At 35.8% G+C, this 16,178-nt stretch overlaps 1 protein-coding gene across 3 annotated transcripts in view; it reads left to right on the forward strand.

Annotated features, from left to right (window-relative positions):
* Positions 1-15,192, forward strand: part of LOC129240512 (LIM and SH3 domain protein Lasp) — a 119,793-nt gene extending 104,601 nt beyond the window's left edge. Inside the window, exons 3-7 of one of the 3 annotated variants that reach the window (XM_054876359.1) lie at positions 1,453-1,585; positions 2,160-2,295; positions 10,835-12,115; positions 12,440-12,711; positions 14,891-15,192. In XM_054876359.1, coding sequence (XP_054732334.1) covers positions 1,453-1,585; positions 2,160-2,295; positions 10,835-12,115; positions 12,440-12,711; positions 14,891-15,070 — 2,002 coding nt within the window. In that variant the 3' untranslated portion in view covers positions 15,071-15,192. The remainder of the gene's footprint in view (positions 1-1,452; positions 1,586-2,159; positions 2,296-10,834; positions 12,116-12,439; positions 12,712-14,890) is intronic. The other 2 variants (XM_054876360.1, XM_054876361.1) reach the window with 2 other exon arrangements.
* Positions 15,193-16,178: the final 986 nt, after the last annotated feature.

The raw sequence follows: 16,178 nt of genomic DNA on the forward strand, positions 1-16,178 counted from the left end.
ATATATGCATTACTATCCAAGAAGTGTTGTCCTCAGATATCTTTAGGGAATTCTGCAAAAAGTAGGTCACTTGTCGAACCACTTCTGTCTCTTGTTCATCTCTCTGTACAGCTCTTGAAAAATCTGTGTACGTTGCTTCGACCTGGTGTCCATATAACTAATTATCTATTACCGCGTTAGTACACGTTTTCCCATGAGAAATCATATGCGTACAAGAACCTCAAAAAATTCCGTGTTCTTCGTTCATAGAAATTCTACCAAAGTGAATGCGGTACTCTTCTCTCACATTAGGCATTTTGCTGTAGGTAACTGCCTTCTCCTCGACTTGTAAGAACAGAAAACTCATAGGAGTAATAGTAATTTGAAAATTTCAAATCCATTTTTCTGCAATTTTTGATATTTTGAGTTATAACGTTATTCCAGCAATCGAGCGATATATAGATATCTGCTTGAAAAAACATTGCAGCAATATGAAAATCTGTAAGATTCTCTCAATGAAGGTTGCTGAGAGAGTCAGCTCCTCTAGCAATGTCTGTGTTTAAACCGTATGAGAAAATTCAAATTCGTTATCGGTTAGCGATTGGCATCAGATTCGCAGCCACTTGTGGTGGGGATCTTATGTATCTTAGGTAGGATCTTAGTAATCTGATGGACACATGATACATGAAAAAATCAACACAGCAACGCACGATAGAAAGAATAATAAGTTGGCACCGATCGTGGTACCGCTACTTTGCTCTCAACGAATTTGATAGAGTCATTGGGTGCAATTTATTCGTGTGTTATTTGTGTAATTTCTTCTTCTTGCAATCTTCTTCGTATTTTCAAATCTCTCTCATGCAACTGCACCAATGAGACATCATACACTCTCTGATGGGCGCAATCTCGTTTCTATCATTCTCGTAACAATCATGCTTGTTACCTCATTGAACGACTGATTGAACGAGGCGGCAGTCGAAGTGACTTTCATAATTTTATTTTTCACCATAGCGGATAATCTATCATCCTTGCATCAATGTCCATAGGCTGTGGTGGGTTTTAATTGTACATGGAGAAACTGATTTTCTTGGAGAATAAAATTCTGGTACTCTAAAGTTTAGAGCAAAGTCATCAAATTACAATTCTAACCGAAACAAAGTTTGATATGATGACTATCAGGAAATAGATTCCGTTAATCATTGCTGGTTTTGTGGAAGAGTAGTTCAAGGATTTCGGACTGTCCTATTTTTATAAAAGTTTCAGATTCAACGCATATAATTGCATTGCAGCTCTTCCTGTTTCCAAAGTTGAAATCAGCATTATGCGCAGAATTGTTGAAATATTTACATCGCTTTGGTCAAACTCATCATATGTACATATATTTATAAAATTATTTACATGTCCTGTATGTATATTCTGTAAGATACTCGTATGTATTTGCAGCATTTAATTTTGCAATTTTATTCATTGCAGGCACATTCCAAAGGCCAAAGCCACAGTCATAGCGGACACACCCGAACTGAAGCGAATAGCTGAGAATACAAAAATTCAATCGAATGTGAAATATCACGAAGACTTCGAGAAATCTAAGGGCAAATTTACACAGGTTAGTAGAATATTAGCTAATAATGGCTAGGAGATTGCTTGATCGGGTAAACAATTGATAGTGTTTACCTCTACTACAAACAGTCCAGTTCACTCGATTAGAGACAATAATTTTTATGGGAGAAGATGGTCGTACTTTAATTCGAATGATTAAAACAGCCTGGTCTGAAATTTCATTAGGCTACCTGACAAATCCATTCTTTAACTTAAATTATTTTTTAACTTAAAATTGCAATTTTAACTTAAATATATTTATTTATAAATACTTATTTTCATCAGATATATAATTTCGCCTATTTTATTAATACTTGGTACAATTTCTTGCTTGTTACTTATAAATATCATCGCTCGTTTGCTAGAAGAACGTCATAACTCAAAACTTCAATTTACTATGCCTACCTAAGTAAAAGGAAAAACACATTTTCATCTAATGAGATGCTGTTAATCTATGATAATGAGCTTATGGTAATTTCTTGCATACTTATTTAAACATTTTTTTTATTATTATGACGCTTGCAGCAAATGAGCGATATGTGCGTACATACATATAACTAAATATATATTTTTAATAACAGGTCGCCGACGATCCCGAAACATTGCGAATCAAGCAGAATACAAAAATCATTTCGAATATTGCTTATCATGGTGATTTGGAGAAAAAGGCAGCTATGGAAAAGCAACGTGAAGCTGCCGAAATTGCCGATGTGCGAGGTGTGTATTAATTATGTATACATTCATGCACACATATGTAAAAACATTTCATATTTATTTAGAACTAAGAATAGTCTGTTCCCGGCTTTCGGCTCGTTTTTTATCATTTGTGCTACTTGCATTCATTTACTAAATTATTCCTGAAAAGTTACATAAAAAAATGGCTGAAATCCACTTCCTAGTTGCTTTCATGCATTTCACCAATACATTTATAATAAATAAGGAATACTCACAAAAAAATTGCTGGTTTCCATCGCAATTATAAAATTATTATTGTATATTATATTTTAAAATTTCCTTTAAAATATTTTGGAATAATATTAAGATTTACCTGAGCTGGAGGCGCGCAAATAGCGAAAAGTTCCATTTATTGGACAGATTTAAAAAGTCAATTATTTAGTTAAGTGCAATCAAATTTTATTGACAACACCGTACGACAATAAAAGTTACCCAAGAAAAATTTCATATTTACGTGAAACAATAGATTTTATGTAGTAATACTGCATACTCAGAATTTTATTTTTTCTTCAGTTTAATACTTTAGAGAACTTTATAGTCTTAAAGGGCTAAATTTAAAAAAATGGTTTGAAATTCTTATATTCACTTCATGGTATTAACCCTTTGTACTCGAGAGGTAAGTCTCACTCACCACATGATTTAATGCCGCAACGCGAGAGGTGACTCTCGTTTACCATTTTGTTTGGTGCGGAAATTCGATGGGCATGCATCTCGGCAGTTGTTACATCAAATATCATACAATATCAGACTAATGTTCGTGCAGATGTTAAATATTAAAATATAGCAGTTTTATGTGTTATGTTTATGTTTGTACGCATTTTAAGTTAGAGGTAAGAGATTCCCCAAAAGCGCTATGAAACGCTTCGAGTTACTGGTTAGTACGCACGAAAACCGCTTCGAGTGCAAAGGGATAATAATATGGATATCAAAGGAAAGAGAATATTTACAGCTGTTCAAAAAATGTATTTACTTTTCGTCAGGACAAATATAATACATACAATAATGTCATTTAAAAATTGTTTCCTTAAATATCCCTGAAATAAATTATTTAAAAAAAATATACGTTAAAGGTATGAACAGTGAGCATCAAACGAAAGTGTATACCACATATTGAGTGTTTTTATTATTAATTTTTTTTTACAATTATTATTATTAATATATATTATTTTTTTTTACAATTATATTATTTTTTACAAAACCATAGTTCATACTATTCGAACTTTGTAGAGAATTTTTAAAAATTCGGCAAATCTCATCAGCATTTCAAACTTTTTATTCAGAATTTCTGAAAAAATTTCAAGTATGCTATTTATAGCTCATTAAATATTGAGATAATAAAGTGCAAGTTTCAAAAAGATCAAAAATCGCACTGGTTTTTGAGATTTTTTTGCCGCGGTTTTGTGCATTTTCTCCTTAACGCCTACTCCAATACCCAATACTGTCAGCATAAAGAATTGCGAAAAACAACGTGCTTTTTTAACCAATTAAAACCTGGACGCTATTATACTAAAAGTCAATGATCTATAAAACTGTAAAAAAAGTTATTTATAAGAAACTGAAAACGTGATATAGAAAATAAAGGACTTTTCAATAACAGATGTTATTTTGAATATCCCGCTATTTCGGCAGATTTCACTTTTGAAGCTGTCATTTTTTTGATATTTGACAAGTAGAAACTACGCCATTAATAAAAATGGAACCATACGCCCTTAAACAACTCATTGAAATTATTAAAATGCACCACCTGTATAAAAATGGTGAAAATTTCGCAGAGACGGTTCGTAAAACTCGAACCTTGTCAGAGCGCAATACAGAAATTGGTAAAAAAATTCGAGCTGTTGGGACAAGTTAGAGATGTGAAGTATAAAACTCGTGCACGTCGCTCAAAAACAGCCGAAAATATTGCTGTTATAGCCAAACGTGTTGAAGAAACCCCAGGTTTGTCGATTCCTCGTCGTTCTTTGAAATTAGGCATTCCCCAAACGTCATTACACCGTATTTTGCATAAAGATTTGGGCCGGAAGGCTTATAAAGTCCACTTAATAGAAGAACTCAAGCCGACCGATCATCAACAACGTCGTGTCTTTGCTGATTAGATCGTTGAAATACATGAAAATGATCTGGAATTCCATCGAAAAATTATCTTGAGTGATGAGGCCCATTTCCACCTCGGTGGCTTCGTCAACAAGCAAAATTGTCGGATCTGGGGCTCAGAAAATCCAAGAGTTATTATTGAAAAGCCTCTCTATCCTCAACGTGTGACTGAACAACGTTTATTTTCAACAAGACGGCGCTACGTGCCACACAAACAACTACACCATTCTTTGAATATCAAAATAACATCTCTTATTGGGAAACCCTTTATATGTGTGTGTATGAAATTTTTCCTGGATAAAAAGTTAGTTTATTGTTCGTTTATCATAAAATTTATACAAATTACATATTCATTTATTTGAAGTAGCTAATGAGGCTGCTAGGGCAGTTACTGAACAAAGAAGTTCGTTCAAATGCTTTGCTACATACATATTTACCGCTCGGAAAACACAACCTAAAATTGCTTCCTTAGAGTATTAATGCATTATCTCTACGAAGCCGAGTTTTATTAGTTGCGTTTTGAGAGATTCAACTGTACCTCCAAGAATCGAGTTTCTTATAAAAAAAGTTTTTAAAAATATGTTGTTTAATACATCTCCTCAGAAAATAGAAGTGTTTAAATTTGGTAAGTCTGCATGAAAATGTAAAAAAAAAAAATTATTAACAGAATGAACGGAACGGAGATGTGCTGATATTTACGAAAAGCATATGCGCATTGATGGGTTAATTTGGCAAGAGATTGCAAAATAAAGGGTCTTTCAGAAGTGAAGCCTAGATGTCGATAGTGATTAATTCATAGACAGTATATTTTTTATGTCATCTTTGACATTTGTGAAGTAGACAGATGTACAATTTTACATGATGGAACAACGTGTTACAATTATTGAAACTTATTATAAAAATGGTCGATCTTTAAAAACAACATATTGCAAAATTCATAATTTTTTTATGGAAATAATCCTCCAAATAGCACGAAAAATCTTATTATTCTATTGATAAAATTTGTAAGTGGTTTTTATGCACACCTTTCAATCCTAAACTCTTCTATAAACTAAGGTGAATTTTTTGAAAACAAATATTTTTAAAAACTAATTTTAGTCATAAAAAGCTCGACTTTTCGGAATACTTTCAAATCGATCCAGCTCACGCAAAACTTAATATTTTAATATATTTATTTGTTGCATTTGACCTTTTATAATTCCGATGGCAGTGCAAATTTTTTTTGTGGAGGGTGAAGAATCTTAATGCATATACATTCTGATAAAAAAGTACCGGTAATTGTTCAATAAAACGCAAAATAATTGTTTAATCATCAAAATTTATTTCTTCGCTTTCAAAATAGGCGCAATTTGAAGCAATTCACATATGCCAACGATAAGTTCAGTCATCAAAGCAGCTTTTAAAGGCGTTTGAAGAGGTCTTCTTCAGATCCTTCAGCGAATTTTCCGTAATTGCCTCATGGACTCAAAGCGGCGTCCGCAGAGTGGCAAGTTATGGGAAAAGGAAAATGTCACAGAGGGCTAAATCCGGTGAATACGGTGATAGTTCGATGATATTTGTCGAGTTTTTGGTCAAAAAGGTTTTCACAATATGAGCCTTGTGAGACGGTGCGTTATCATGGTGCAAGACCCATGAGTTTTCTTTCCACAAATTGGGCCGATTTCCTACTCACATTCTCTCTCAAATGTCGCATAACTTCCAAATAATATTCTTTATTTGCCGTAGAACCATTTGGAATGAATTCCGAGTGCACAACACCATGATAATCAAAGATAACGAGTAGCATAACTTTCACTTTTGACCGACTTTGACGTGGTTTTCTGGGTTTCGGCTCATGTGGATAGCGCCATTCAGTCGGCTGTTGACTAGTTTGCATGTTAAACTCATATACCCACGTCTCATCACCTGTTGTGAGGCGCAAGATAAACGTTTGGTCCGAATTCACTTGCTCAAGCATGTCTTCAGTCTACTTCTTCCACGCTAAGGCCACGAGCTACCTCCCCCAAACTTAAATGATAGTTTTCCAGCACCATTTCCTTGACTTTGTCGACGTTTTCATCCGTTGAAGATGTTGATGGGCGACCAGATCGGGGCAAACCTTCCACGATTTCTCGGTTCTCTGCAAAAGCCTTACACCATTCGTAGACCTGTAGTATTATTTATTGCTATAGACTTTCTGCAACATTTTCAACGATTCGGCACACGAAATCCCAAATGATATAATTAAATTCCAAAAACAAGCTAATTGACAGATCACCACCAAACTCTGCGACACCAGTGGTACCAATATTCCAGCAAAAAAAAAAAAAGATAGGCATATGTGTAAAGCGCGCTTTTGAAATGAACGATTCCCAATATTTTTTTGATAGAATGTATTTATGAATGTTTCAAAAGCAAATGCGCTTAAAGATGTTGGGCTAAATTACCTAAAGTAGCAGGCTAGGTACATAAAATCACTACCAATTAATTATTATTCTATAATTGATACGTTGTTTTTTTAATGGTAGTATTTAATTTTTTTTCGGTTATTGGAATTTTCTTATGAGCTAGCTCTAGCTTTATTTTGACATAGAATTTGGCTATTTTTAAGTGAAATTAATACACATTTACTCTTTCACCTTTTGGGAATAATATATTAGCTTAATATATTTTCTGGTTGTTCAGTAATCTTGTGAGTTGCTAAATACCATATTATACCAAAGTCGATTAAGTATTTAACGTACTCTTATTTGTCAAAATAAAAGCAAACGCTTTGTTTATTTGTGTTTTTTTTTTTGTCCCTGCGGTACCAAAAGCTCCCTGCTTTACATAGAAATATAAATTAGTACTGAAAAATAGAAATTAACTGCAAACAAGAGATATTTTAATTTTTTTTTCTAATTATTGTTTTTTGTTGTTTTAAAATTTAACTATTTTTCAATTTCAATGCATGCAGACGAATTAAATATATATCCTATACGAGAGTTGCCTTTTATATTTTGGTCTTAATAATGAAAACACAGTAACATATAATAATAATGAAAATGGAAGTCAATACACTTCTGCATTCTCTTGACCCAATTTTGAAGCACTCTTCCCACGTTAAGAAATATTCACCAGGCATTTCATTTTTGATGTCCGAGAACAAAAAGAAATCATTAGATGCCAAATTAGGGCTCTAAGGCGGATGACTCATTAATTCGATTTTTTGAGCGCTCGAAAACTCTCTTGTGCGAGACGATAGGTGAGAGTTCGCATGGCCCTAGTGACGGCGGTTGGTTAATGAGTTTTCCTTATTTCTCCGAAAACATCTGGCAAAAAATGGTTGAGTATCACTCAGAATTGGCTGCTTTAAGTTCCTCTAGTGGTATAGGTGCGACATGACCAGATTTTCCGAAAAAACATGCGACTCTTGAAGCCATACTCTTTGAAGCAAGCAATTTTGTTTCCAGCTCATATGGATACTTCTAAACCAATAATTTTTGATGTTTGGTAACAAAAATAAATCATTAGGTCCCAAACGAGGCTGTAAGCCGGATGACCGACCCATTAAATTGATCTTTTGAGCGCTCAAAAACTTTCTTGTGTGAACCGATTTATGAAAGCTCGCATTGTCTTGATCAAGGATGGTTCGGCTTCAGCGGTTGATTTTCCTTAATTCTCCGAAAATTACTGGCAAGCAAAAAGTTGTGTACCACTTAGAATTGACTGTTTTAAGTTTCTCTAGTCGTATAGTTGTGGTATAACCAAATTTTTCGAAATACAGGCGACTTATGCTAAGGAAGTTATTCTTTAGCAAAAAAACTTTTTTTTGGATTTACCTCGTTTGGGAACACCCGTACTCTTGATTGCTGTTTTGTTTCCAACGCATTTGCATAGATCAAAAATTCGGCACCTGTTGCGATGTCATAGACGTGCTTTGAACCATTGCGGCTACACTTTTTCAACATTTCTTTACACCAATCGACACGATTCTTTTTTTAGTCAAATTGCAAATGATGCTGTATCCAAAGAGAAGAAATCTTCTTGACAACCAAATGTTCATACAATATTGAATGTATGGTTCCACTAATACCAATAATGTCTCTATCTCGCGATATGTCACTTGATGATCGTGTCGTTATCAATTGCATCGATTGTTTCTGGCACAGCAACCGTTTTTGGACGGCCTTCCGAAATTCATCCTGCAAGGGTCGATGGCCACGTTAGAGCTTGTTGTTTCAGCGTTTCACAGTAGCTAAGTGTAATCGGAATAAATTATCGCACGCAAATTTTTATGAGTTAATTCGATGAATTTTTCAACTCACTGAATAAAAAACAAATATGGCTCGTAAGTGAAAACGTTATAAAGGGGTTTCCAATAACAGGTGTTACACGTAAATAGATTGCGCTATCGAGAGATGATTAACAATTTTTTATTGCTGGAATTGGATGGTGTTGATCTAGACAACGTTTATTTTAAACAAGACGGCGCTACGTGCCACACAAACAACGAAACCATTGATTTTTTACGGGAAAAGTTTCCGGACCGTGTTATCTCTCGAAGAGGTGATCACAATTGGCCACCGAGGTCTTATGATTTAACACCTTGTGACTTTTTTCTTTGGGGTCACGTGAAAAAAAAGGTCTACGCTAATAGCCCAGACCCAGGGACCTCAAAGATGGAATTCGGAACTCTCCACTCTCTCGCCTGATGTCTCGATTGCGTGTCATGTTTTTGGCGCGATCGGAGCAGTCCATTTTTCGCATAAAATTCAAGTCCTTTCGGAACCAACTTTGGAAACATTACAGAAACAGCTTCCCAACATTTATAACTATTTCGCATTTTTGAATCCATTTTTAACGCAAAATTTAATAATCGTAGCAAATTCAAAGCAATTTTTAAAACTGTAAAAAAAAAACGAAAACACGTGCAGAAGTAGATTTACTCAAGACGGCGTAAATGTCAAGCAATGGTGATAAAATTTTGGAATGGTAGTGCTAGGAGTGTTAATCACAGATGTGGCAACCTAACAAAAAAAAACAGAACTTAAATCAGTTTACTTAGAGTGTCACCTGGCGATTCTTCCGGGAACTTTTAGATCAAGGTGGTATATGTTCTCGAAAAGAGCATACTATATTTAAATTCTACTTTACTCAAGTTGGCGCTTAAGCTGAGATAAGTGTACCAACTAGACATATCTCGAAGGGAACTGGAAAACAGACCACAGAGTGCTGAAATTTACCTCTATATATCGTCCCCTTAGTATAACAATAGCCTATTTGCTCATAGGCTATTATTTTTTTATTGAATTTTTGGATTCTCTATCGTCGATATTATATGTGGTCAAAATTTTGTCAAATTCTAGTTCCACAAAGTGGGTCAAAACGTCAGTCAAAAAATAATAAATATTTACAGACAACGAGATTTGAGTGAGAGCTACTTTCGACAAAAAGTTTGAAATTCATTTTCTCAAAACATCAAAAAATGTATAGGCTATTTTAATACTAAGGGGACGATATGTACAAAAAACTTTACCATCCGTATGCTATTTCTCGCAGAATTAATTAATTCCATTAAAGTGAAGGAAAAACTACCGCTTGGGTTGTGTCCAGTAATGCATATGTATGTGTGCCTTCACTATACTACATTTGTTAGCAGACTGAAAAACTCCACTAGATCGTTGATAGTTCCATTCTCGCCTTTCCGTTGGTTTTGGCCTCTGGAAATACACACATACATATTGTTGTATATTGTGAGAGATGACTTTATTTCAAGTACTTGCAGCTTAAATTTGATAGTAGAAATATGCAAAGCAGCTTTCAAATAGTTATAGAAAACCAATAACCACCATTTGTAATCTAATGTTTGGAAAATTTAAGATGCGTTGGAAAAATCGGGATGGGATGTAATAAATTTCTCCGAATGTATGTACATCCTTATTTTACTATGTATATTTAAAAACGTATCATAACTATTATTCAAAATATCTCAGTTTGCTTACATACATAATGTATATACATATCTAGAACGATTGTTACAATTATATAGCACTTGTTTACTATTGTTTGCATTTTTTATTTCATTTTATTTTCTGTGACATCGTGCATGTGTTGTCCGTTTACGTTTTCATTCTCGATTTCAACCAACAACAAAACACAACATATCAACGCTAAAACGAAAAACAAAACAAAAATACAAAAAACTCAATATGTCAACTGACAAACGACAAATGACCATTGGGAACACACACAATATATGTATAATCATCACTGCTCGCTACAATTGTTAACCTTTTATTGTTGGCACATATACACACACCAACCACTCACACACGTGCACCTTCATCATACTAATTGCAAAATACAAAATCGCAAATTAAATTAAATTAAATTCAAAAAAATCGAATAAAAAACAATTCGAAAATTCATGAAAAAATGCATGAAAATTCGCTTAAATAAAATTCAGAGGAAACGGAGTATTTCTCTGAGACATTGGCTGCCGAACAGTTCTCACAATATGCTCCCACACCACCAACAGCCACAGCTGTAGCAGCCGCCGCAACACTACCGCCGCCACCAATACAGCACCAGCAACACAATACAGCGGCAATAATATCCAGCAATCAGGCAGCTAACGCCAGCAATACACACATTTACAATAGCCAACAGATGCCACAACAACACACACAACAAAGTCACAATCACAGGCAGCAGACACACCAGCCACAATATCAGCCACCACCGCAACAACAACAACAACACGCACATCACCAGCATTATCAAGCACAACAGCAATCAGCACAACTACACTATCAACACCATCCACAACAACAACAATTACAACACCAACAACATGAACAATATCAACATTATCAGCAGCCACAGGCATTGCGCCAACAATATCACCAGCAACAGCAGCAAATGTTGCAACAGCAGCATCAACACCATCACCAACACCACCAACAACAACAACAAATGCTACAACAGCAACAACCAATTAAACAAACATCACATTTGTATCCAACAGCGGCCACAAACCATCCATCCCCGCAACATCAGCCGCCGTCAAACACCTACAATCAGTTGCGTTCGGCAATTTTGCAAAATTCTCAGCATTCAACCGGTGGCGGCGCGCAAACAACTCACCTTAATGAGAATGTAACCAGCTCCAGCGGCAGCGGCGGTGGTGGGGGTTATGGTAGCGGGACGATCACGAATGCTGTCACCTATGATCAATACGACAATTATACACGCGCCGCTGCCGCTGCCGTCAACAACAGCAACAATAACAACTTGACTTACCAACAGCAGCCGCAAAAGACCGCCTCATATCACAGCAACAGCAACACTGCGAGTGCTGCTAATGCCAACAATGGAGGAGGTAGTGTGACTGGTCTTACTAGTGTCGTGCCACAAACTACACAACAACTCTACGCCAGCAACAACTATAACAGTCACTTTTCGTCGAACACATCGCTGGGCGGTGCAACAAACAATCTGCCGCATCCCAATAGCAACGGTGCTATTAGTACCGGCACTGCCGTTGGCAGCAATCACAGTCACAGTCACACGGGCGTCGGTGGCGGCAGTGGTGGCCTAGTAAATAATGGCAGCTCGACAGCTGTGGCGATGAACAGCATTGGCAAGATCGCTGACTATGATCCGTTAACCGATGGACCACGGCCCATGCCCAACACCGGCCGGCCCAGTACAACGCTCATTTATAGCTCTGACAGTCGCGGCTCGGGTGAGTGTAGTGCTAGCGTTAGCTATAAGCCAGTGAAGTGCTTGTAAAAATTAGGATATGAAGTCTCTTTAATTAATTGTAAATAATAACGGTTATTGTATATTGTACTTGTATATTGAGTCTCAAACAACATTTTGTGTATTTGTCCGCCTTATGCACATCGTTTCATAAAAGATGCGTCCCGTATGTTGCCAAGCTTCGTATCTTGTATGTTTTTTACGATGCCGCTTCCAAAACGCATACATTCAATTTTATTGTATATAATATCTCATTAAATCTCTCTCTCTCTCTCTCTCTCTCTCTCTCGCTCTATTCACCATTCAGTGAACAACGCATACCCTAAGCGTATCGGTTCGATAGCCGATATTGATCCTGCTAATGGCATTTATAGTTCGTTGGCTGGCGAATCAGCATCGCATCACCAATTGCAACAACAACAATCACAACACCAGCAGCAGCAACAACAACTATTGCATCAGCAGCAACAACAGCATGCGCTTCATCAGCAGCAGCAACAGCATCAGCATCAACAACAACAACAGCAGCAGCAGCAGTATTATCAGCAAATAATGCAACAACAATCGAAACCAAGTCTGGTAAGTTAATAGACATATGAGGCTAGTTCGGCTAGTTTTCCAGAAAATATTATCCATCGCCGAAACTCTGGCGAATTGCCACCTGATCTCGCTCAAAGAGAAAAATATTCGAAATAGTAAACGAACGGAAAACCTCAGTGAGAAGCTTTCTCGTTGAGTCTTGACTAATCGATGCCTTTCAAATATAGGTTGCGGAAGTATTTACTAGGTTGCTTTAAAAATACATAAGTTACCAACAAAAGTTAATTTAGCAATATTCAATTAATCACAGCCTTCGAACGGGAGATGGGTTTTTATGAGGAAGCAGAAATACACTCGGTGGTTTGCCACTACCTGCCGAGGGCGACCGCTATTACAAACGACATTTCCTATCATTTAATGTTTCATGTCCGGGGTTTCGATCCCGTGCACTTCCGAATGGTAGTCACGCACCAATCCATTCGGCTACGGCGTCGTGATAATAACAATTTATTTAAATATATATGTACATATATAATTGGCGAGTACACCGTTTCTAGGTATTTGGCCGAGCTCCTCCTCCTATTTGTGGCGTGCGTCGTGATGTTGTTCCACAAATGGAGGGACCTACAGCTCTAAGTCGGCCGAAATACTCTCGAAAAAAAACCTTTTCTTCATTTTGGTGTTTCCCCGAGATTCGAACCAACGTTCTCTCTGAACTCCGAATGGTAAGCACGCACCAACCCACGGTGGCCGCTTTTATTAATTTAAATCAATGATTTTGCTACTACGAGAATTGTCTGTTACAATATATTTAACGTTATTATTGTTATTATGTTAATAAAATCATAATGAAATAATAATGTAAATGGCTTTATTATTTTTCAAAGTATTCTCCTTGTAAGTCAATACACTTGTGTATCCGCTTGAACCAATTTTCAAAACACTCTTGCCACTCTTTAGTGGATACTTCCGAAACAAGCTGTTTAAAGGCTTCAAAAGGTCCTTCAGGTGTTGAACTTGCATTTAATTGTTGATATTTGGGAACAAAAAGAAATCATTAGGTCCCAAAAGAGGATGTAAGCCGGATGACCGACCCATTAATTCGATCTTTGAGCGCTCAAAAACTTTCTTGTGTGAACCGACACATGAAAGCTCGCATTGTCCGGATGAAGGATGGTTCGTCTTCAGCGGTTGATTTTCCTTAATTCTCCGAAAATTCCTGGCAAACAAATAGTTGTGTACCACTCAGAATTGACTGGTTTAAGTTTTTCTAGTCCTATAGTTGCGATATAACCAAATTTTTCGAAATACAGGCGACTTTTTGCTAAGGAAGTGATTCTTCAGCAAAAAAAACTTTTTTTTGGATTTGGCTCTTTTTGGAACACTCTTTGATTGCTGTTTTGCTTTCAGCGCATATGCATATATCCAAAATTCATCACCTGTTGCTGCGATGTAATAGACGTTTTTTGAACCACCGCGGTTGAATTTCTTCAAAATTTGTTTAGACCAATCGACACAATTCCTTTTTTAGGCAATTGACAAAATGTGCTGTATCCAACGAGAACAAATCTTCTTGGCGTCCAAATGTTCACGCAATATTGAATGGTTCCACGAATGGCGAAGGATGATTTTATCTCGCGATATGTCACATGATGATCTTGCGTTATCAATAGCTAGACTGCTTATTTAAGGGCAATTTACATTGTAAATAAAAAATCGTCAAAATAATTGAGAATAAAATGCATCTCAATTTTTTATCCTAAAATGCTTGCGAAGGAGACGTTGATTTAAACGTGGAATGCTGAACGAAATACTTTCTTTAATTTTTATTAAACGCCTTACTCCCGTTTCTAGGTGAGGAAATATGCTGATAGAATTTGCCCACGTAGTTGTGAGAAACTATTCGTTACGTCCACAAATAGAAAACAGTTTTATATTTCTTTCTAAATATTCCCATTAGTGCTTATATTAAGTTTTAGTTAGAAAAAGTGAGTCTAATTTTTGCAGTAAAGTACCAATTTTTGAAATTTTCGAGTTTTTTAACTGGTTATGTACACACATACCGTATGTACGTATACGAGTATAGAGACTGCTCACCTTTTCCTCACCTTAACCACGAATTTAATATTCATTTTGAGTTCAATTACATACAAATAATTATAAATTACATGAAATAATAATAAATTCATATTTGTTCTCTCTTTACCCTCTTTCACAGCGTGTCTATCGGGCTTTGTATGATTATGAAGCCCAAGATACCGATGAAGTAAGCTTCCGGGAAGGTGATGTTATCTTTGAAGTAGAATCTGCCGATTCCGGCTGGATGACCGGGCGCGTCGAACGCACCGGCAAGACCGGTATGCTGCCTGCCAACTATGTGGAGCAAGCTGTTATATAATAGGGAATGTTATATTATTGTTGTTGTCATCACCAATTTGTTGTAATACTAATTTGTATCCTTTATTTGATAGTCGTATTAATATTCTTCATTAACATATTTATAGCTGATATCAATAATGATTATGAGAATGATCACGCGACGAATTTCGCTGAGGATAGCTATCACAGCCACAATCCTCACCACCATAATCATCATCATAATCATTACCATGAACCACACGCCACTAGGGACACAAAATCCACTAACCAAAAGCCGAGCAAACAGCCACAAGTCGAAACTGATTTTTATTATTATTTTAATCATGTCTTTTGATTATTTTTTGCTTATATCTGTGCTAAGCGAATTTCACTTGGATTGTCCCCCGTTCTAATAGTGAAGGTGTGGTGTGATTATCCCTAGGATGCATTCGGCAATAAATAAATGCTCCCAAAAAGGGAGTTAAAGCAGACGAATAAAATAAAAAGAAAGTAGCGTAAATAATAAAGAGTCAACATGCAATTATTGTTGTTGTTGAAGCAAAAACTAAACCCAAACATTTATATTAAACAAACAATTATGAATACAACTAACTTGAATTGAATAGAATTTGCAAATGATAATGTTGGTTATATCACAACTTAGATATATACGTTTACATATATTATAAATATACAATACATTATAAAAAATTTATATAGTACGTATACAAACAAAATACAATAAATACTGGCATACAATGTAATTAAAATTAACTAGTAAAGAAATTCAAAAAAAAAAGATCTTTCAATAAAAAAACCATACAAACCGAATACTTAAATCATCACTCGCACTCGATGCATTGATTGTAGAATTTGAGAGGATGGGAATAAAAACCACAGCAAATAAAAAAAAGATCAGTTAGTTTTTCCACTTTATTTTTCAAGAACTTACATTATTGCGTTCATTCGTAAAAAATTATTTTTTGTTATTTCCACTCACAACACTTTAAGCAGATGGGTTATCACTATACCTTGACCAGGTTTTTCAGGCATTACGAGTTTTAATTAAGTTTAGCTTCTTAGTTTCGTAATGTACGGCTCGTAAGCAAATGTGTTTGTAAAGGGTGATCAATTTTGGGGCAGCGGAT

This window comes from Anastrepha obliqua, chromosome 3 (genome assembly GCF_027943255.1).
Source record: "Anastrepha obliqua isolate idAnaObli1 chromosome 3, idAnaObli1_1.0, whole genome shotgun sequence".
Lineage (NCBI taxonomy): Eukaryota > Metazoa > Arthropoda > Insecta > Diptera > Tephritidae > Anastrepha > Anastrepha obliqua.